Source organism: Halyomorpha halys, unplaced genomic scaffold (genome assembly GCF_000696795.3).
Source record: "Halyomorpha halys isolate HHAL.00 unplaced genomic scaffold, Hhal_1.1 Scaffold18.1, whole genome shotgun sequence".
Taxonomy (NCBI): Eukaryota; Metazoa; Arthropoda; class Insecta; order Hemiptera; family Pentatomidae; genus Halyomorpha; species Halyomorpha halys.
The window spans coordinates 1,472,358-1,495,820 of record NW_027114407.1 but is presented as its reverse complement, the minus strand read 5'-3'; the positions used below and the strand labels follow the sequence as shown (position 1 = coordinate 1,495,820).

Here is a 23,463-nt window from a genome sequence, read left to right as displayed (position 1 = left end):
CAAAACTCTATGTAACAAAACCAATGGAATTTTGAAAAAATGTTTTATTATCTCATGAGAGCAAGCAAATATAACATTTTCGGTTCAGATAGACGAAAGTTTGTGTGGAGGAAACCGAATACAGAGTTTCAACCAAGGGACGTTAGGCCTACAGTAAAACAAGGCGGCGGTAATGTGATGATTTGGGGCTGCATAGCATTGAACAGTTTTGGAAAGTTAGGCTTTGTTGAAAATACAATGAATGCTGAAAGGTATGTAAACATTTTGGAACATAATCTCCTGTCCAGTGCTGAAAAATTAGGACTGTAGGATACGTTTCAGCACAACAATCCAAAACATACAGCCAGCAAAACGAAGGAATGGTTGTACAATGTTCGGAGACAATTGAAAACACCGCATCAGTCTCCGGATATAAATCCCATTGAACATTTATGGTATATTTTGGATTTGAAGGTAAGACACAACAAAAACACAAAATTTCTTCAAAAAAATGTGATAAAAGATGTGTTGTTAGAGGAATGGGAAAAAATTGCATCTGAGGTCAAGGAAAATCATGTTTCTTCGATGCAAAGAAGATTACAAGCTATAATTGATGCAAAAGGAATGATAACAAAATATTGATGACTTTTATTTACATAAATAGGATATATTTTTTTTATCAATAAATGGCTGTGTTAATACTTTTTTTTTTACTACAACTTTACAATTTATTTTCTTTATTCATATCTACATTAATTATTTCATATACGAGGAGAGATGGTTGGGGTTACGGTCTGAATATAATACAAATAATTTGAAAGAACTTATTTAATAGTGCCAACGTTTCGGCCAGAATTTCTTGCCTTCATCAGGCCTGCTAGTAGGAAATCGGAAAGCTGAGTCAATTTTTATTTACACATATATGCATTAATTATTTCAGTTTTTGTTGCTACATCAATGGTTTTTAATGTCTATTCAAAAATAAAATTTATTACTGAATAAGTTACGTACTTTAAGAATTAAAAGGAAAAAGCAGTGTGCTAATATTTTTTTGACCCACTGTAGCTCACAATTGTGTGCGGAATTGAAGTTAGTACCAACGGGTCATGGCAATATTCTATAAAGATATGTTATTGTGACGTCTTATCTCCTTGGAATACTTAAAATGTTAATAATATTGATATACTTACTTTTAAATATTGAAGTTTTAGTGTGTACTAAAAATAAAAAGTCATTGAAAGAATACCCGATTAAAATTTTTTAAAGTTTACATGGTTTATTTGAAAGTACCCTTTATAATATTGGAATTAATGTATGTCGATAAATGACTATTTTTTCAATTTTTACGGATAAATTTTTAAGGAGGTACTTATGTGAATTACGTTTCTATAGTTTCTGAAATGTATGAGGATTTTCAATATAGATTTTTCATCATTAAAAAAATTAATAAAACATCAAGTTTACAAATTATTTTCATCAAAATAATTAAACAAACATAATCCATGCTGTAATAATTTACATCAATCCTGTCATATAGGTATAAAATTAATCATATTTATAGAAATCACCTGTTAACAAAACTAATTTAAACAGTATAGTTGAAATGAAGGCTAAGAAAGAATTGAGATATTGGATGTTTAAATTTTTCAGGTTTTGTTAAGGTTTCTTGTGAAGATTGAAATGATTATTATTCCCGTATGGATACTAACGGGATGAGAATTGTTACTTTCATCAATTGTTGAAACTTCTCCTTGGTTTGGACATTTGTCAGCTCCGGTTGCGTTGAATGTAACCTTAGAATTCTCTCAGTAATGGCGGACATTTTCCGGTTGTGTCCTCATTTGTTACATGTGGAAGATTTCTCTCGAAAGTTTTAAATGCAGTTTATAACACACGTATAAGACTGAAGATTTAAGTGACTCTAAGCCTAATAATTTTAAGTACAATGGCTGATCTTGATGATTTTTTTGCCAAAAAGGATAGGAAAAAATCGAAAGGAAAGAAGTTTGCTACAGCAGATGAAATAGCGAAAAAGTTAGAAGAGACTGGAAGACGTGCAGAAAAACTTAAAAAAGAAAAGAATCAAACATCTCAACTCACTACTACAGATGTTGACGAACAAGGAAATGCTGTTCAGGTATTTAAATATACTCTATTATTGATTTTAAGTTTTCTAACCTTACTTTGGACCATAATATCATTTACTCTATTTTCTCTTAATATTTTATTGCAATACGTTTTTACAATTGACACTGAGCTGTAAACTACACTATATATAAGAATATTTCCAATAACAGATTGTGGAGTGTACCAGGAACATGGTACATTATAGTATACTGTTCCATCTGTTCGCAAGTAATAAACTCATGTTGCCTATTGTTATCCTATGTTGTCCTTATATAACATATTACTCTATATAAATAAATACTTGCCTTTTAATATTGATAGTAATAGGTATTATGATGTCTTTATTGTCTTAATCTCATAATAGTCTAATATTAGAAAGACATGAGTTTGATTTTATATCAGGCTTTTATGATGTAATTAGCTGATTTAATCTTGAGGTGTTTTTTAAATAATAATATTCAATTGATTTTCTATCAGTATGTTTGAACACATGGAGCTTTTTATGTTGTCAGTATTAATTGGTACATTTGTTTATAAGGACGAGGATGAATGGAGGGAGTTTGAAGAAGAAAAAAAAGATTACACCGGTCTGAAAATTCAGAATCTTACATTAGCTGAATATGACAGTGGGGAAGAAGGGAATTCACAAGGAGAAGGTAAGAAATAATTTTGAAAACAGAATCTAAACCCATAGTTATTAATTTATAGCACATAATAATCCTTTAGTTAATAGAGTTGTGTAAGAATTATAGTATTTGAAGTAGGTATACTTTCATTGTTGCATAATTTCAACTTAATATTTTAATTAATTGTAAAAATATCTTGCTGATTTTGTTTTTTGATTTTGCACCCATGTAATTTGTATTTAATTTCTTGGTTCACATTCCATTCTAAATCCTATTTTTACTCCCCCAATTTGTGTTGGGTGTAGTCTAGTAGTTATATTATTTCACTAAAATTACATTATATATTTTTAGGTATTTCAGAAATGCATTGTTTAAAAAAAAAAAAATAATAAGATTTATAGGACTTATTCTTCAAGTTTTAGCTCCCCTTGATATATAATTGATTTGATTGTTGTTTACAATTTTTTTCTCTACACTTAATTCATGGCTCCTCCACTATAATACTTCGGGCAACCTGACACAAGTGCCGAATTTTGACATGGTTATTATAGTGAATCTGCTTCTATTGGTCATATCCTGATGTTTTTAAGCCTTCCTCAATTGATTTTTTACCTAATACAAAAAAATAATTACAAATTGGATTGACTGGTAGTTGCAGAAATTGGCACATTCAAGTCGTACTACTGGATTGGCTCATTGTTAATCATTAAATTAATTTTATATTCTTTACATTTTTTTATCTTCTTTTCAATGTATGTATGTATGTTGGAATTAAAGTGACCACCTAATTTAAATTTATTTATCAATTAATTTTATATGGTTTTATAGCTCAATTTTAGGACTTTCCAGAGCTTTATAATTTTATCATTATAACATTACTTTTTGTAAGACTTTTACTAACTATCCTACAGGGCATATAACATTACCTTATTTTATGATTTGTGAATTGTGCTTGTATAATTGAATGTCTGATGGTTCGATATTGTTTATAATTTATTTTTACATGAGGCAGTTTAGAGGGCCATTGCACCATTGTACCAATTTTTGTTTCTTTTTAATTCTTAATCAAATAAGCGTTAGTAGTATAGTAAAATGTTTTGAAATATGACTTACAAGATCTGCTATAACTATTGTAAAGCATTGATTTTAGTTCTTTTTAAAATTATTGTTGAGTGCATTTAAAGTGGATCTCAGTTATTGAATAAAATCTGGTTACAGTAATCATTTATTATCAAATTCAGTTTTGCTGAGGAACCTTGCATTGGGATGTTAATATTTTAAGTAATCTACGCTACAGATGCAGTATTCTCTTATCGCATTCTTGCTTATTTATGCACTTGTAACAAAAAATGTTTATTATTAAGATATTTAAGGAAAAGGAAGAAATACTTGAATGAAAAAAAAAATGTTTGTTCAAATAATTATTCCTGTAATATGTGCGTGCCTTAATCTTAAAAAAAAAAAAATCACACAGTTTTCCTTTTGCTCATTATTTATTAATTTTCTTTGATTATAGGTGAGGAAGAAGGTGGGATGGAAGAGAATGAATCTGGTGAATTAGTTCCCAAGAAGAAGAGTCAGGGACCATGGAGAGTTGTAGCTAGTGCTCCCGCTGAAGAAGTAGTAGTTGTGGAGGAAGTGGAAAAACCTCCACCGCAGCAACCTCCTCAGCCACAACAGACAGGAAGCTATGTCCCCCCTGCATTGAGGGCACAAGCTAATAAACAACCTGTTTTTACCAGTACGTTTATTTGATTTATATTTTGTCTTTTTGGATAATGTTTTATTTATGTTCGGATTAGTTGAAACGTTAAAATTTATGATGTAAGTACTCTTGCTGTTTGTTGAAACTTGCCAATTAATTGTTATGTGTAGATGATTGATCACATGTAAATTAAAAGGAGGAGGTCCAGGTTGAGGTCAAGGAAATCCATAAAGAAATAGTCTCAACAGTTAATTATTGCTGACGTTTTTGCTAACATTGCAGGTTGCATCAAACCCCCATGAACTCCTCCATCAATCACAACAGTCCTGTAGATTGTGACAAAATTTTGGTTATCTACACATAGTTATAGATACATAGACTTTCATAATTGTTTTTCTTCACTCCGATTTGAACCATTTCATTTGAGTTTAAACATTTAGTATTCCTGGATGGAAATGATTAAAATATATAAATATTAAAATATATTCTTTCTATGAATTATAAATACATCGTCGCTTAAGCTGTGATTCCTAGTTAGTTCGAAAGAAGCAACAGTAGGTTCTAAATATTTAAAAAAATATTAACACACCATTCTAGAAACATCTCGTCATAGCTATTGTTTTGTAGTTTATCTAACTGTGGAAATACTTATAAGATGTTTAATTAAATGAATTATAAGCTTTAGTTTTTTTTAAACAGTACGAACTTTTTTTTTGGAATTAAGATAGTCATTGCTTCAGTTACAATAAATATCTTCCACTTAGGAGAACATTTTAGCTTGTAACGGGATGTGAAAATAATCCATTTATTTTATTAAAAACTTAAGTGAATTGCATTTGATCAATTAATGATTTGGGTATTTGTATTGTTTAGAAAAAAAGATTCAACAATTTTGCCAGAACTTGCAATTTTTTTCTTTTCCATTGATGATGTACAACGTATTATGTGTACATACGTACCATCATATAATTGTTCCAATCAATCATTGTTATGTCTGCTAGGTCCAACTGTTATTTTCCCTATTGAATGGAAAATAGATCTTTGTAAATAAACCTGTAAGCAAAAAACTTATTGATCAGTCATCAAATCCTAATCTTTTCTAAGTCTTTTCTTATTGCAGCATTTTCTTTTTCACTCAAAATAATATAAAAATATCATGACCATCATCACATACTTTCTTTAATGGGTTAATACCCTAATTTTGTAAGTATTTTATCACAGTATCCTACCATAGTAGGAAGCTCCCAAATCATTTTTAAAATTTCAAAATTAAATAAACAATACCACTCTTATGATAACAGATATTTGAAAAATAGATTATTTGATCATAAGGAAAACGATCAATTTTAAAACCATGCAAGTGCTGGTATATAGTTATCTCAAAAAACTGAGCTGCAGTTACCTAGTTATAGCATTCATGCTGCCATAAAAAGTTTAATTGAAAACAACTCTCATTTATTTCAATTATCTCAGGCTGATTTATCGTAATTAACATGTAAGTAATAAACCATTATTTTTTTGTAGGTATCAGTCTCCCTTGTAGTTAGAGTAAGAATAAAAGACAAAATTTTGTTTCTTTGTTTCATTTTCCATAATTGATAGTGACCGAAGGAGTTAAAAACATGAAAAAAAAAATTATTTAAAATTAGTGGTTCTTGTTTATTAGGTATTGAGGTGTGTATTGTGAACTTGTAAAAATATATGCTGTCTTATTATACTTCTTATTGTGTAAAAAATATCCTAAACTGCTCATGATAAACATGGGCATTTCTTACATATTTTTAAAATTATAGATGTGCAGCTAGTTTATTCTTAAAAGGTTTTGGTAATACATTACAATGTTTTTGACAATAACAATAACATTTCATTTATTATGATTTCAGATTCGAGATTGAGGCGTAAAGTTGCGCCGGATGTGAAGAGTGAAGAGCTCTTTCCTACATTGTCAGCTGCTGTTACACATGAACCTGCGTCTTCTAATCCTTGGAACAAAAGGTATATTAGTGTTGGCTATAAATTAATACAGTCAATTTCTTGTTACATATAAACAATAAATGATTATTCCTTATATAAATATATTTTATTGATTAAATTAAATTTAAAAGGAGAGAATTGATGGTAAATAAATATAACTGAACCACCTCAGGCAACTTTTCAGTGATTCTTATTTATGAGATCCATCACAAAGTATAGAAGGTGTGAGTGATTCAGCTCCCATTTCCTCTACTTTCATCCTTTGCATGATTAATATAAATATATTTTAATGATTAAATTAAATTTAATTGAAGAATTTATTGTAAATAAATATAACTAAACCGCCTCTGGCAACTTTTCAGTGATTCTTATTATTTTTGACATCCATCATAAAGTATGGAAGGTGTGAGTTATTCAGCTCTCATTTCCTGTACTTTCAATCCATTTCATGATCAATGAATTATTTTTTTTAATTTCTTTGTGGAGAGATAGATTTTATTGATTTCTTTTACTATTGTTGTTGCAGAAAAGGAGGAAAGGATGATACTAACATTGTCGGTGGTGGCTTTGAAGAAGTAAGAAACTCAAAGTCTCACACAGCCCGTTATGAACCTCCACACTTGCAAGCTAAATCATTAGCTCTTGGCAATAAGTATGGTGCTCTCAACTCGGAACAGAGTTAACACTTCTGCCCTGTCGACTACAATAACCTTTCAAGTCTAGACGTACATAAATGTATATTTTCAAAGTTTTTGTTATGTTGTTTTTCATCCCATATCGATTCTTCTGTGTCTTCCTCTTAATGCCCAATTGTCATCTTGTACACAGGTATATACGTGTAAACTTATTTCTATATATATGTGTGTATAATGGGTTCAGCTTGTGGTAAAATTAATTTTCATGAAGAAAAATGTCTGCCACTGAAGCTTTCTTTTACTGATAATCTGGTTGTTGATAGATAAAAAATAAGAAATCAGTTCTAAGCTTCCATGAGGGTTTTCATTTTTCCTTTTTTATTGTTAATTTGCAGCCTGTTCAATCCATCCATTCACATTAAGCTGTATAAAATATTTGATTTATTTTAAATAATTTGGGTTCTCAGTTTGTGAAACCTGTTCTCCATTTAATGGTGGTCAGAGATGAACAATATGACTATTTTTCTTGTCTGTGTCTTAATGTCCCTAAAGTAAGTAATAGGATTCGCTTTAAGAACAGGGAAGTGGGTTGCGGTCGAGATTGTTAATGTTAAATATATATGTATAATATTACATTTACTTGTGCATGATGGATATCGTGTATATTATAGCTATATATGCATATAACAATAATATTAAGGCTAGTTTGTAGGCAGTTATAAAATTAAAAGAGTCAAAATTATTTTCTTTATTTTTGGATAAAGGTTTTAATTTTAACGGTAGGTGTTTTTAACAATATTATCTCTTCAATAAGACAATTGTAAGATATTGTCTTGGACCATCGCCGAGGAATGAGATAATTCCTCGGCACACTATCTGTAAGTAGATGATAGTACTACTTGAGCGCCTGTGTCGTGTCTCGTCTTACCACTTGATGCGTAGCAACTTTATTTGTCTTATCTCTTATTTATCTTCTTCTGATACATTGTAGTATTTGTAAATATAATATTATTCAAAATGAAGTTACAAATACAAATGTTGTAGTTACAAAGAATATTATTTATTTTTTCATTGTTATTCTAATATTAATTAAAAGATGGATGTTAGCTATTATTTTTACTTTTACTCGAATGGATTTGTAAATTTTTTTTATAACTAGTTTTATGTGGTTACATATTAAATTTTCTTTATTTTATTAGAGACTTAATTGGTACTCTAATAAAACAAAGTAAGATTTATGTTGTTTTTATACGTTTCACGTTACGCTTCTTGATATACTGTACTGTATACATAATGGTGATGAATAACATTAATCGATAAGGCAGGTTTAAATTAAAGGCAATGATGGTGACTACATTATATATTCTGTATATTATATTTTTTTTTTTTTGTTTTTTTATATTGTGTATATTTATTTATCTGTCCAAAAAAAAAAAAAATGATTTTCAGAATTTTTAAGTTATTAATTTTTTAATAAGAAGAGGCGTTTCGATAAAAAGACCAGTACAATTTGTAAACTATTTTAAAAGAGAGAAAAAAAAATCAAATTATAGTAAAAGTATAAAACTTGACATATTTTTTCCACTATAATTAATAAAGAGTTGTTGGGTTGTACTTTGTATTTTCAATTTCCTTCGAAACAAATAAATCAATTGGGAAGTGCTACAAGGTGAAAGTTACTGGTGTTGAAGACAAATTACTACTTTTTAAAATGGGTAAATGAGCCACTTTGATAAATAAGTGTAGTTTAAAAGAAAGTTGTTTATAATAGCCGTCAAGAAATAAGATGTGTTTGAGAAATCGCAGCATTGCCAATTCCTTCCACAACTTACTGATGTAAGGTTATTCTATCTCTCTTCTCCATTTCATCTTAAAAAATAAGCGCTTTAGCAAATTAATATTATTCTTAAATGAATTAAATTGATACCAACACTCAGCAACAAATATGTTTAAAATTAAAACTCATTGTTTTAAATAATGACCTACACATTTCCTGTCATCATTAAAGTAATTGAAATGCATTTTATACACATACTGATCATTTTTTTCAATAACAAGTCTATTTTTGGTATTAAAATCTTCCAAAAATAATTAATTTGCACAAAATATAATAAATCCTGTAACTGAGCAGAATAGAAGAACTGACATTGGATGGTCGATGTTGCCACCTATTGACTTGAAGCATCAACTAGTCTGCCCATTGCTATTTTTGCGTCCAAGTGCAGCAGAATGGTGAAAATTTCACTCTTTTCATGACATCTATTATTAGATCTTACTTAGCTAAACTTAAGGCCATACAAAACATGCCTTATAATTTAAGTATATATTTTGTTAGTACTTATTTCAAATTTGAATTATAACATACTTCATTTTTTTGCAAAATTAGTTTTTTTTATTTTAACTCATTTAAAAGATGTTAGTTCAGTCTATCAACATTTTTTTTGTATTAGAACATTGTTTATAATCATAAGGATTGGCAATATTTTTTTTCTGTTAACAAATCAGATGTTTAAAATTACAACTGTTGGACAGAAAATCCTTGTTATTACAAGGATTCAGATATAATACAGGTTTAAGTTTATTCCTAATGTAATAAGTCAATCTTGTATTACAATTTTTATGTTTAGGAGATTAGGGTTGGAGAAGAGATTTCATGAATCCCAATTGTTTTTAAATTATTTAAACCATTTTATAATTGTGATTATATCGTTTAAAAGCTGAGGGATAAACGATTATGGATGTTGTTGAGGCTTACTACGAAAATAATATTTACTATAGAAAAAAGTTTATTTAAGAAAATTATAAGTATTTACATAATTATAATGTTTAGCACAAAAACTAAAAATTGAGGATACTGGGTTAAAGCCAACACATTCAACTTTAAATTTAAAAAAAATTTTACTTCCAGGTTAAAACCATTAAGTAAAAAGCTGTTAATACAAGCATTCCTAGCTAAACATTTCAGCTTGGTTTAAACATACTGCCTTTTTATATCTTACACATCTGTTTCTGTTAGTTCAGGAACATGATTGGCACCCTTTATGTTTTTTATGGACAGCTGGCAACTTCATGAGGAAATCTCTGAACAATTTGTTTGTACATTATTAATTTGATCATATGCTAGATCCATCATATAAAGATCCATTGGTTTGATCTGCATATCACACGCACGGGGTTGCCTGGGATGTTCCTTGGTAATTAATAAAATCAAATCTTGCAAGTGACTATAGAATTTAAGAAGACAATTTTGGAAATTAATGAAATTAGGTTTTTAAAAAATGACACTCCATGGTACATGGAGGGAGGGGTATGAAAGGTGATGGTACTCCATGGTACATGACATCTTGAAGAATAGCTTCTTCCAAAAAAAGATGGAGCGATATGGAAGGTGACTTTCATAAACTTTTAGATTTATATTAAGTTAGCCTAACAATTCAATTGTGAATTATGTTCGATGATCAATCTAATATAAGTCAATATTTAGAAAAAAAAGATGTAACGAAAGTTTAGTTTGAAAACTAAATAGAATGCCAAGAAAAATACATTTTAAGTAAGTATATTGTTTGGTGCCATCTTTAGCAGTTATATTTATTCACATAGCATGCAATTGATTTAAATATATTAATTAGTACTAAATAATTGTTGAAAGTTCCTTTATTTTTTTTGGGAGACTGCAAAAATATAAAACAAAAAAAAATAATTTAGCAGATTAATTGAGCCATTAAAACTGCTGGCATTAACTGTAAATACTTAAATTCGTCCTTTGAAATCATTGCCAACAACTTTTATAGAACTTCCACAAAGTACTGAATATCTCAAAAGTCCAGTTTGAGACTTATACCAATAATGCATTCGATGGTTCAATTCGTCCCTAGTAGTAGTGCAGTTTTTTAATTTTTCTTCTAATAACAGAAGAGAATATCAAATATTAGGTCTTCTCTTTACAGAACGTAGGAACTGTACCATCTGGGCCCTGTTTCATAATGAAAGCTAATAGTACAAGTGTAGAAACTAGTGTGGGAATAATAAAACTTATTTTTTTCATGATTGGGATGACTATTATTGATATTACAAAAATTAAAACATACTGAAGTACAAGTTACTATTGTACAAGTCTGTGTAATTGAATTAAGACAAATCTACAAGGCTAATAGTATTAGTTTGTACTTTATTATGAAACTGTACCTTCTGGTATACATTCATAACAAACTCTTTTTGGCCAAGAGATCTTGGTCCTAGATTTAATTATGCTGATTGTGCTGCTTCTACTAGTCATTAGAACCACTTCTGAATGTTGCTGACCTCTGTTGACAATGTTTGAAACTTAAATGTGTTGTTTAAATATTAATTTATTGCCTCATAATTATTTTATTTTATACTGAAGAAAAGAAAAAAAATCTATGGAAACAAAACATGTTTTAAAAGAACATTGACCATTTTTAATATCATTGAAATGATTGCTGAAAACTTTTTTTTTTTTAAGTTTAATGGTTATATATTATCTGCAAAATGAATAAACCCTCATTATTTGGAATTGGACAAGCATCCAAACATGATTATGAGTACTGAATAATGTTCAACAACTATGCCTTCAAAAATAGAGGTTATTAATTATCTCATAACTCTGTGTGTGATTTAAGTAATCAATCAATGTTGGACAAAAATTGATTACAATTAATTTAATTTGAAATTGCAAAAATAAAATAATAATTATAAGTAATTGTAATTTTTAATTTCAACTGCTTAATAAACCTCTAATTGTAATTTTTGTACTCAACTACAACTCCTAACTTAATTAAAGTTATTGTAACTACTAATTAAAATCAAATATAATTGTAAACACTTTAATCAATCCATAGTTGAATCTAACAGCTGGCTTGTATCAATCTATGACGAGAACTTATCATCACTACTATTAGTATGGGCAAAGGGATAAATACACAGGATACAATCAAAACACAAATATATTTCTTTGTTTTATTAAATTTGAAAAACAAACAATTTATTTCAAAATGCCTACTTAAATAAGCAAAACATTTCAAATAATTTCCAAAAAAAAAAGTATGAATCAGTCTTCTACTTATTACTATAATAAAATAAGATTATTGCTTTTTCTTTTTGTCATGTTCCTAGGCCTTTTTAATTAAACACCTTTTATTTTAATATATATCACACTATAATTGTTCAGTTATAGTTTTCAGTGTAAAAAAAAAAAATAGTCATTGCCAGTTTGAATAATTTTACAAACAAATCTCTGAGATCTACTTGAAAAAAGCATAATAATAAAAACATTAAGTTATCAGTAATTATAATTGATTCATTTGTTTCCTTTAATAATTTCTTTTCAGAGAATATAACCAATGTTAAACATTAAATATATTGAGTTTCAAATAGTTTATAAAGCAATCAATTGATTTAAAAATCCTGGGAATATATTTATGTTTTCTCATTTTTCAACTCCAAACAAAAATAGTTTTGAACAATGATACTAATAAATATAAATAAATTATAACATTTTATACTAAGGATACTACAGGAACATTGGAAAAAGTGATTCTAACATGATAAAGTTAACACACGTTTTACTCATGTTTCAATTTTATATAATGTTTAAGAATTCCTCCATAAAAATTTATATATTGTTCATTTTAATTTTTTATTGTATGAAAGATTAATAGATAATGCATTATCATATGTTGGGAAATATAAGTATAGGAGTCTGCTAGAACAGGTAGGTTTGGTATACCCATCAGTGGATAGGGAGCCATCACAATTTCTAATGACAAGTAGGTTAAGAAAAGGGAAAATTCACTTTTAACAGTAAACCAACGGTGAGGCTGATAGGTTTACAGGGATTCTGTCACAATTGAGGACAAGGAAGGATGATCTTTGACGTATTAATTAAATAAAAATTAGGCCTTGGAATTAACGAGTCAAGTAGGTTATAGAGAACAAATTATATTATATTTTATACAATTAATTTTATGTCTTGAAATTGGGCGGCACAAAATTTAGGAAAAGCAAATAGTAAGAGCGTATCACTGCTTTGCATGAATAATAACTAGCACATCTAACAAAAACTATATTTTTTTTATTTTGTCTTTGACCTTCCCCATAGATATTACCATAGTCTAGGGGTTACTGTAGCCCTACAAGCTTTGAGAAAGTCTGTTAGACAACCCCAGTCTATGGTACTAACTTAAGAATACACCAAATTCAAAATGAAATAAAACTTTTTTTGTTACCAAATTTGCCACAATTCAAGCAAAGCAGTGATATGTAAAGACAAGCTATATTGGGCTGAGCAACTATAGATGGCCAAAATGCCTCTTATTTTTGCATAATTAAAAAAATAAATGTATACATAATGAACGATTGGATTAGATATTTAATATATTATAAAATAAGATAAATAAATTTTTCCTGAGCCCTTTAATAATGAAGGATTCAAGGCAAACATTTTAGTTTGCCAAATACTGGTTTGTAGTAAAGGGATATTGGGAGTAGTGGACAGGTGTACAGAGAAAATAAATACAATTGAAGGGCCCTCTGCTTGTTTTTTTAATGATATTATTGGGCTACTTAGATACTTAAGTAGATGCTCAGTTAACAATCAACACCATAAAAAAGTGCACCAGAAATCAAACACGTCTGTTGTCTGTGAAAAAATTAAAACAATTCTTTAACATATAAAGGACCAGTTCCGTATATTTTAATTTACCACAATAAACATATATAAATTCTCTTCTTGAAGGAAACAGATGACTCAATGATTTAAAATATTAGTAGATAAACATTAAACAAACCATAGAACAGTTATAACACAATAATTTAAAAAATTTATAAATAGACCTTTAACTAACAGTAACCGATTATATAATAAAAATAATCGTTTAAAAAAGGCATTTACTCTTCATCAAAATTAAGGTATTAACTAAAAATACTTCCAAAATAAGATGTACCATTTTATAAGTCAAGTACATGGCCATACCATGGAACAAATATAAAGTATAAATATATTTAGTTGAAATGAAATATTTTCCAATATGCAATTATTGTAAAATTAAATTATCACAACCAAGGCACAATTTATAACCAAATCAATTTTATTATCCACTGATCTCTATTCATATAAATCCGGGGTCTCCAAACTATGCTCCATCATGATTCATTTTGATTAAAAAATGTAAGGAAATGATACAAAATAATAATGTGTTTTTCTTAAGAACTGAATTTATTGATATAAATAATTAAGCTGAACATTTAAACTGTAAATAATGATAAAAGAATCTTAATACGATGAGCTAGCTAGGTCTTGGTTCGACTAGGGAAGTCAATTGTAGCCCATAAGCAAAAAAGTTTGGAGGGACCTGATATGAATAAAACTGGACTTTGATCAAATTAGTAAATCTAGAATCCTTGAATAAAAATTATTTAAAATTTTATAAATATAAGAGAGATCTAGATCAGGGGTGCCCAACCTTTATATAACCCATGTCACAAGGGTTCCCACGTGGAGACACCAAAACAGTTCCCCCTTCACAATAACTATTTCTATATAGTGCAGGGACTTTTTAAAAATACTTTTTCCTTTTTATGAATTTTGAAAATATATAATGAAATAAGTTAACAACTTTAATTAATCCAATAAGTTTTATAATAGTATAAAATAGTTTTATTTACAACTATGATTTATTCCATAAAAAAAAATTAAATATATATAAAACAAAATGAAGTAGAAAATAATGCAAATTGTTTAACATAGTTTTTGAATTTGTTTTTCTTTGGCTAGACTTCTAAAAGTTTGATTCAATGCTTGTCAAAAACAAATGACTACTAAATTCTTAAAGCAAGAATCAGTGAACGAACGGTGATGTTCATTTTTTATTTGCTTAATGTTAGAGAAAAACTGCTCTAACACATTGTTGAACATTTCTTTTTTCTTTTTATTTGTTATCCCTTGCCTGGTCATTCCTAACATATGTGGGAGAGAGGAGCTATCTACAAGTAACCACCCTATTCTAACCATGGTGAGGGGTAAAGTTTTCATTCCTTTGGACCTCCACAAAATAAAAGTCGACCCCTCAGATTGGATTTGAACTGAAACTGTTACAGTTCTGAGGTTGTTAAGGCCTGTGCCTCAACTCCCTCAACTATAAACAGCCCAACTTATGTTGAACCGAACCTACAAGAATATCACAGATCAAAATCTCTGAGCTAAGGAAAATGTTTGAAGTCAAAAACTTTCAGCTCACCCTTCGCCCCTCCACAAGCACCCTTCCATTTTATTTAAAATATTTATTATCAGGATAGCAATTTTGTTAACTATATGAAACATGCCGAATCTAAATTACCCTTTCATCCTAAAAAGAGAACTTGAATTTTAAAAACACAAAATTACCAATAAAAAATTGAAAACGTACTGACTGCTATCATGCCAATACTAAACTCCCTTTCCCCTGTGAACATTTTTGATTGGGCACCTCTGACTTAGATAGCTACATATACAGACAGAATCCAGTAATGTTACTTTGAGAAAAGATGTAAAATGTCAACTTATTATCAAACTAAAATATTTCATAGTTACCAAATACCAAGTCCTAGAAAATTGAAAATTTTTAGAAATCAAAATTCCAAAGTACTCCAGTATCTTGGAACCACTGGCCTACTCAACTTGATAATAAGTCAACATTTAACACTCTAGCTCTGGGACTATAATGGAAAATCTTGACAAAGAAGGTAATTCAATCAATAATAGATAATTTTAAATAAATAAAAACTTTATATATTTCTACTTAAATTTAATGATAGCCTAGTGAACTATTTTACTAAATGACTACTATCGAGTGGAGATAAGTTATCAACAAATGTTAGAAGGACTTGTTTTCCTTCAAAGGCATCAAATATGAAATATATTATGGATATGTTGTCATTAAATTTATTAATATAAAAGGACTAACCGGACAAAGCTACTTACACTACCTGCGCTATCCGAACCCAACTGGAAGAACACTTTTAGAAATTGATTACAGCCTTATCTATTATTATAATTAATACCATTACTACTGTCATCAATGCAATCAATTTTAAAAAATAAACTTGATTCAATTGGCTATACTAAACAAAGCACTGCATTTTATTAATATGTACCTACATAATGTACAGTATACAAGCTAATATTGTCAAGTGAACAGATGCTCTATGAATCGATCAAGTGGAGGATAAAATAGGACAAGTATATTATATCTCTGCATGAGCTTTATCTGTGATAGATATAGATTCCTTAAATTATTGATATTTATACTGATTTCAAGATCACAAATAAATGTTAATGGGTAAGGAAAATTCTATAGATTATCTTATGCATTAGCATTTATGTAATTACATGCTTGTTTAGGTTGATCACTCATGTCAGTTTCTTTTTGCAACAAAAATAAACACATCATGATAAATCTTTAACTAATATGGTTGAGGTTCTTGATTGCTGAAGTAAAATAACAGAAGAATAGCTAACTAACTACAAATATATTTTGTAATAATTCTATAACATTAAAAAAAAAATCCATTTTTCATTGGTTACTAATCCAGAGCCAAATTCATAGGCAGCACTAAAAGTAAATCTCCTCTTGTGAGATTGTGACATGTCATACATCGACCAACCTACTCGCTATAACTTTTGTTTAAAAAGTGAGATAAGTAAGGCTACCATGGTAGGTTTCACGCTGTTTTTGAATTTCAGGCGCTTTTTATATATTACTCGATTTAACTATCTTAAAGTCTCCTCTTCCTGTTTTAAGTAAATATTTCAAAAGTGATATAGGCCCAGGGATCTTAATGGGGTGGGTCAGGCGGGGAAGGATTGCCTTTTTTTTCTGTTATGATCTCCTCTTGTGAGATTGTGACATGTTGTATATCAACCAACCTACTCGCTATAATTGTCTGTTTGAAAAGTCAGATAAGTAAGGCTACCGTGGAGGGTTTCATGCCATTTTTCAATTTCAGAGTAATTCACAAAAATAGGCTTTTAAACCTAACTGGAAAACTTAATAAATTTGGTATTAATAAGTATTTATTTTATTATTATTAGGTAAGTATAAATAGGAAAATAAGGAATATATCTGCACTACCACTTTTTTAATGGAAGATATTATGACGGTTTTTATTATACTATCAATAAGTTTCATATTTGAGCCACTGGACCCAAGTGTACTGAGGTGTCACCTTATCACTTTGACACTGCAGTGGTGCTGGTTCGATTCCAGCCTGGGCAGGTTGACTTTTCTTTTGTGGTTGTCCCATGGAACAAAAACTTGACCTTCCCGCTTTAAAGAAAGAAAGTAAGAAATAGCCAAAAACGGGTAACAAAAATGTGTCATTTCTGTATTTTCTATTTAATAAAGGAAGAGAAAAATAAAAATTACTTTTTAAAAAAACTACCAAATCATCCTAATTTTTTCTCTATCCATTCCAGAAATACTAAATTCAGTATCAGACGACACTATGGTACTAAAAATGACGCTGAAACTGGCTACATTTATAGGTTATACATTTTTGTTGAATACTTATAAATAATAACCTCAAAATATACTTAAGGACTCAATATGCTCTTCTTGCAGTCAACTACATTTGGCTTAGCAAAGAGTAGATTTTGTTTATGAACAGGTTAAGAGGAATGACTTCAAAACGTACTCTGGTTAAGGAACAAATTTTACTTCAGTACCTTCTATGAATTAGATTTGATTTCTATGGCTGAAGTGGAAGTACCTCACATCTTGGAAAAATTTTAAAAATTAATAAATAAATAACCAATAAACATGTTGCTATTTAAAGTCAATATAAATATCAAAAAGTAATTAATTAACACCTTTAATGTAAAAACTAATGCAGAGATATAACATAATGGTTCTGATAAATTTTTTAGAAGTTCTCACTACATATTAATTTAATTACTACTAGTGATTAATATTTAATAGTAATAATAATAATATCTAACAATAATATCACTATTTATGTCTTATTTAGTCAATTACTATAGTCAATAGTTTTCTATTTTATGCCATTTTGTTTGATTTTTTCTTTTTTAGATAGTTGCATAATAACAACAATAGAAATTTAATATCACTTTGTAAATTAATATTTTGTATTTTCAAATTTATTAATTCTTTCTTATCAGGATGGTTACTTCATTCATTTTGTTGATTACAAATAACGTGCTTGATATTTCATAAGAGTTTCTCATTGTTAACATCTTGGTATCTAATTTTTTGAAAACAAATGTTATAATATGAAGGTATGAGGCTTAGCTTTACCTTATAGAAAATTAAGTAAAGCTTCATTAGAGAGGATAGTGAATAACAATAGAGGTAAGAAACAGGTCACGTAAAGTTCATTTCAAGCTCAGTTAACAGTTTTTGTTTAAAAATGATTTTAGATCACATGATATAAAGAAAACTCAGGAACAAACGCTACCTCTATTAGACTTTTTTGCCATAAGAATTTCCAAATTCAACGAAACAATAAAGCAAGAATATGAATGAATATTAATAGTAGGCTTATTTTGTTAATATGTAAGAAAATGTCTTCAGAACAAAGAAGCAATCATTATTAGTGTAAATAAATAGAGGAAGACAAAGCAAAATTTGACTAATTTTAATTGTACTCTCAAAGTATGGAAGACTGTGTTCTTAAGCAATGGAATGTCATTATAATATGAGATGAATTGCAATAAGGACAACCCTTCAGTTGGTTGTATAAGATGGAATTGAATTCACAGATTATGGTACTTAATAGGAATAAACTTCATAGAAGTATTTTCTCTACAGTTCGCCTTAAAAGAACTATTAATACAACTTTGATGAACAGATATGAAGCTGAAATTTATACTAGATAAACTTTCATTTTGTGTCAATCACAATGGAACTTCAATATAACGAACCTATAAGTATGAATTTTTTTTAAAACCCCATTGAAGTAGCAATAGCATTCAATAAAAAACCTCCACATTATGTATATTAAACAAGTCTTGATATACAAATCTAAAATGCTCTTAAAAAAAAATTATTTGTCTTTGTATCGCAAATTTCCACAATGATAACCTCTAAATAGCAAAATTGAACTCTACATCACGATTTGTCTATACATCCACCAGTGTTAAATGAATTGAACTGCCTGAGCAGGAATCTTTGAGCGAGTCCTACTGCAACCCTCCAGCTCAGGTTTAGTCAGCTTCATCTATTTTATGACCTCACGTAGTATGTTTTGTTTATCAAGGAATTTCATAGTACGTGATGGATCACAAATAGATACAACAAGCATCAGGTGTTGAGGCAACAGAAAATATAACTCAAGTTCAGGTAAATATTTTTATATATAATTCCAATGAGTTCAGTTGTTTTTCAGTCTAATGTTCAGTGATTTTCAAAATGTCGTAGGTATCATTTCATATGAGCTGTGGATTGACTACGGTCGTGAGATCCTCCTGGGCACACCTAGCCTCTTTAAACTTTGTATTTTTAATTAAGGCAAACTTGACAGTTCAGCATAATGCTGACCAAATCACCTCCTTATGTGACAGTTGGTCAAGAAACAGTATTTCCACCAAATACAGAACTCTTGATCATTCATGGATAGTGGTACAGAGATACCACTATGCAATACTATAATTTTTCTAGTTTCACATAATAAGACTGTACATATTTCAATTACAATGTGTTAATTATTTCTCATGACACATTAATTATTTCAATGAGGATGAATTCAATTTAGTTCTTTATAGAAATCAATAAACGAGTCAAAATTGTTAGCTATCTAAAGCTCAATGTAAGGAATTTTTTCATTAAAGTTCGTTGAGATTTATTATACTGAAGTTCCACTGTATTACTAACTCATTAATATTTTAATGATTCCTTATTATTATAAGGAAATTGAATCATTAACATATAAGGAAATTATTTATATTAGTTCTTGAAAACAGCGCTTAATATCTGTGCTAATATAAATACTGATTAGGCCTTAAAAAAAAATTAATTTAAAAATTTCATTTAAAAGTAAATTAAGTAAAAAAATAATGATAAAACTACTGGAGCTGACCATCACAGAAATTGAGATCAGATAAAATTTTACAAATCGCGGATGAGAAGGGAAAAGTATGGACACGCATAATATTGAACTTCTAGAACTCAATAGCCTCATTAATCTATGGTTATTATACACAAATCTTCTTCATTATTAATAAACCAATATATCACCTCAAGTTTAAACCGCACACTCTTCTGTCTTTTCACTAACTCTAAGGGATAAAACTATTTTGGATAAACTCAAAAAATTTGATAAGTTACCATAAATAATTATTAACATAAATCAACTTCCTTCTGACAATGAAGTTTAGCTTCCATGTTTTATGAATTTTGTTGTTGAGATGTGACAAGAATACTGGATCTAAAAAAATATATATAAGATACAATTAATGATATAAAATTATTAGCTACAAAACACACATATGAAAACACCACTAAATATAACAAAATACACTAGAAAATTGTAAAACTGGTATTTTCAGAATTTACAATCTTGTAATATTAGTTTTTTTTCTTTTAGTCTTAAAACTAAAGCAAAAGAATTTACAACATGATTTAATATTTATGTATTTCCTTGAATAAAATCATTATCTAAAATTTAAAAAGTGAATCATCATTACTTTTGTTTCGATTGTTGAGAAAAAATATCATTGTAGGCTTCCTGAATTTCTTGGTCTAGCATGAGTGATGAAATCTGCTCATCACTTAGCATTTCGACACTGAAACAAAAAGACAAAATAAATCAAAACAATTTATCCTTGAGACTTTAAATTACAAAAATAAGTACATTGTTCCATATGAATAGTTGAGGATTGAAACTAGAAACATTTCCATCTTCCTTAAACAAAGGAATGAGGAGGGTGAGGGGGAACCAGAGAGCCTGGGTCAGAACAGTGTGGGTTCGATTACCATCAGAGACAGTATATACTTTTAGGACAGAAATATACTTATTTCTTGACAATCCTGAGAACTCTCATTCATGTTGGTATAAGTTCTAGGTAGCCCTCAGGATTGGCAAGGCAATAAGAACTGTTTGGCCCACTTGCTGGACTAGTTCCTCCCACTATTACCAGTATCAGTACCTGAGAAACATCAAGGCAATGGATAATTATAGTTAGGCAACAAGTATCCATGAAAGTGAGGGCTGTAGTACCTTCTTCTTACATCCTTACACAATCACTTCTTCTAACATAGATAGTTATGGAATTGAATAAATACATTTAAAAAATGCTACCTTGTGAAGCTGTCTGAATCTGAATCTTGATCGTTGGCTGAAAGATACCCAGATTTCTCAAGAGGTGAAGGTGCTTTCCTTGATAGCCGTGGTTCACTCCCTCTCCTTTCCATCGATAAAGATGATATGTTTAGTTTCATAATACCCTAAAATTAATCAAAAACGCTTTTAAGAGTGAAGAATTGTAATGAGATCTTAAATATAAATGTCTATGACTATGTAACAAAAAGATTTCACATTTGTTTGATATTATTCAGAGCATTAAAAGGTGTAAAGTGATACAAAAATCAAAACTTTTATGGCCAATAAATATAAATGCAATTGATAACAGTTAAACTTCTGTAGGACAACTGCTGCAATGGCAGTCTCTACAAATGGGCTTTCATGATGTTTTATTTGTAACAAAAATTGTTATAAACAATAAACTACACTTGTGGAACAGATAATTTTAAATATCAAACTTGCCCACACTTCTGAAAACTGAAAAAATTTAAAGATCAATATTCCAGAATAATTTAATATGAAAATTAATTGATTTACAATCACGGAGTTACAGCAGAAAGCTTTTCCACAACATTTTCCTATCATCCAAATAACAGCAAGTAATATTATATCAGACCATAGAACAAACACTATTTTGATTAAACTCACTCAGTAAATCAACGTAAAATTAAGTGTTCTTTAATATCAGATAAGGCGTATATTTAAAACAGTATGTTATATATGACTAGTAATTCAAAGATTTTAGAAAAAATAATTTGTAACATATAGAAGTTATATAAAGTAATGGAGAATGACTAAAAACGCATAAATAAAACATTCTAACACGAGTTTGATGTTTAACAGGCAGGCACATGTCTAGTTATTTTGAATTTTGATATTTGTCAATCTGATAACTGTTGCCATGTCAACATCGTTATTATAAATCGAGAGAATTATTAACAATTTTAATTTCACTATAACTATATATGAGCCTTTCAGTTGACTGACAGGATGACTAACTCTATAAAATCATTCTAAATATTTTCAATATTGCTTTTTTAACAATTTAGCATTCAATAAATGGTTTAGAGCAGAAAGTAAATTTTAGTTAACAGTTATATGAACTCAAAGTAGTGTGCCATGTGATGCTCCCACCATACTACTTTTTTTTTACAATATACCTGATAGGAATATTGATATATCTGAAAACAATATGTGTTCAGATATCTTGAATTGACGTGTCTTCTTGCTTAGGCAGTTGAGAGAGATTTGTTGCATTTTCCTGCATAGACCTAATCTTATTTTTTCAATCAGGCATATCAACATTTTAGAGATTTAAGGCTTTGTGGTCGGAATCTACCAATTATAATCTAACGATTAAGTCTCTTGTCAAGTTTTTGATGTTTTATACTAATACCTTTTCTAAAATTTCTTTGACTCTTTCTCCTGTTGCTATTCCTCCAGATATAATAACATCCAATGATTGTCTTCTTGGCAATTGAGCAGCTCGAAAGGCAGGAAGAGGAGGTGGTGGCGGCGGGGGTTGTGGTGGATGTGCTTTACCTTCTGGGGATAGAGATATTTCTGTCCATTCGTCTTCTGGGGCTGGGCTTCGTTCTGGGGTAACAGTCTCTTCTAATTTTCTATATTCAGTCATCTGATTTAAAATAAAAAAAAAAATTAAAACATCAAGCAATGTACATTGGGACATACTATTGGAAAATGAAAAGTTCACATTAACAACAGGCACAGGACCTAGAGGACACTTACTCAAAAGATTTGGATAACTAATGGCAAATATAAATGCAATCAATAGACAGTGCACGAGTAGTCATCTAATCTATGGTGGCAAGCTGCTAGAACCAGACATACCAAACAGCCATAGATGATCTGTCGTGGCCTGTGCCACAGCAGATTTAGTATAAAAAGTAAAAGGCTCGTCTTGAATTTTTAGATAAAATAGTGATGTTAATTTGACCTTAATGATAAATTTAATTATTGTCACTCTCTCTTTATATTATTTTATTTTTTATATTATTATTTAAAAACTATGAGTATATTTAAACTGAATTATAAAATTATCGAAATAAATTTACAGTCGAAAATATCCTTATGAAACAATAAT

General features: G+C 29.1%; 2 protein-coding genes across 3 annotated transcripts in view; one reads left to right on the top strand and one right to left on the bottom strand.

Annotated features, from left to right (window-relative positions):
• The first annotated feature begins 1,565 nt into the window (after positions 1-1,565).
• Positions 1,566-8,445, top strand: LOC106681011 (protein CDV3 homolog). Its single transcript, XM_014421110.3, has 5 exons — positions 1,566-2,116; positions 2,645-2,762; positions 4,249-4,473; positions 6,321-6,432; positions 6,938-8,445. Exons 1-5 carry the CDS (start codon positions 1,925-1,927, stop codon positions 7,092-7,094), a joined length of 804 nt encoding a protein of 267 aa, XP_014276596.1. The 5' UTR covers positions 1,566-1,924; the 3' UTR covers positions 7,095-8,445.
• A 3,564-nt stretch (positions 8,446-12,009) lies between these two features.
• Positions 12,010-23,463, bottom strand: part of LOC106680643 (SH3 domain-binding protein 5-like) — a 20,672-nt gene continuing 9,218 nt past the window's right edge. The window contains exons 9-13 of one of the 2 annotated variants that reach the window (XR_001343127.3): positions 22,756-22,995; positions 21,357-21,502; positions 20,743-20,841; positions 20,384-20,483; positions 12,010-18,302 (exon numbers count right to left, since the gene is read on the bottom strand). Coding sequence is in view for 1 of the 2 variants with exons in the window: in XM_014420510.3 (XP_014275996.1) it covers positions 20,444-20,483; positions 20,743-20,841; positions 21,357-21,502; positions 22,756-22,995 (525 nt within the window). In the remaining variant the exon portion in view is untranslated. Of the gene's footprint in view, positions 20,484-20,742; positions 20,842-21,356; positions 21,503-22,755; positions 22,996-23,463 lie in introns of both variants that reach the window. The other variant, XM_014420510.3, reaches the window with a different exon arrangement.

What these genes read in the sequence shown, in the direction of transcription:
- LOC106681011 (XM_014421110.3), top strand. Translation starts at nt 1,925, where the DNA reads ATGGCTGATCTTGATGATTTTTTTGCCAAAAAGGATAGGAAAAAATCG. An exon ending in AGGGAATTCACAAGGAGAAG is followed by an intron (nt 2,763 to 4,248) that starts GTAAGAAATAAT and finishes CTTTGATTATAG; the next exon opens with GTGAGGAAGAAGGTGGGATG. An exon ending in TCTAATCCTTGGAACAAAAG is followed by an intron (nt 6,433 to 6,937) that starts GTATATTAGTGT and finishes TTGTTGTTGCAG; the next exon opens with AAAAGGAGGAAAGGATGATA.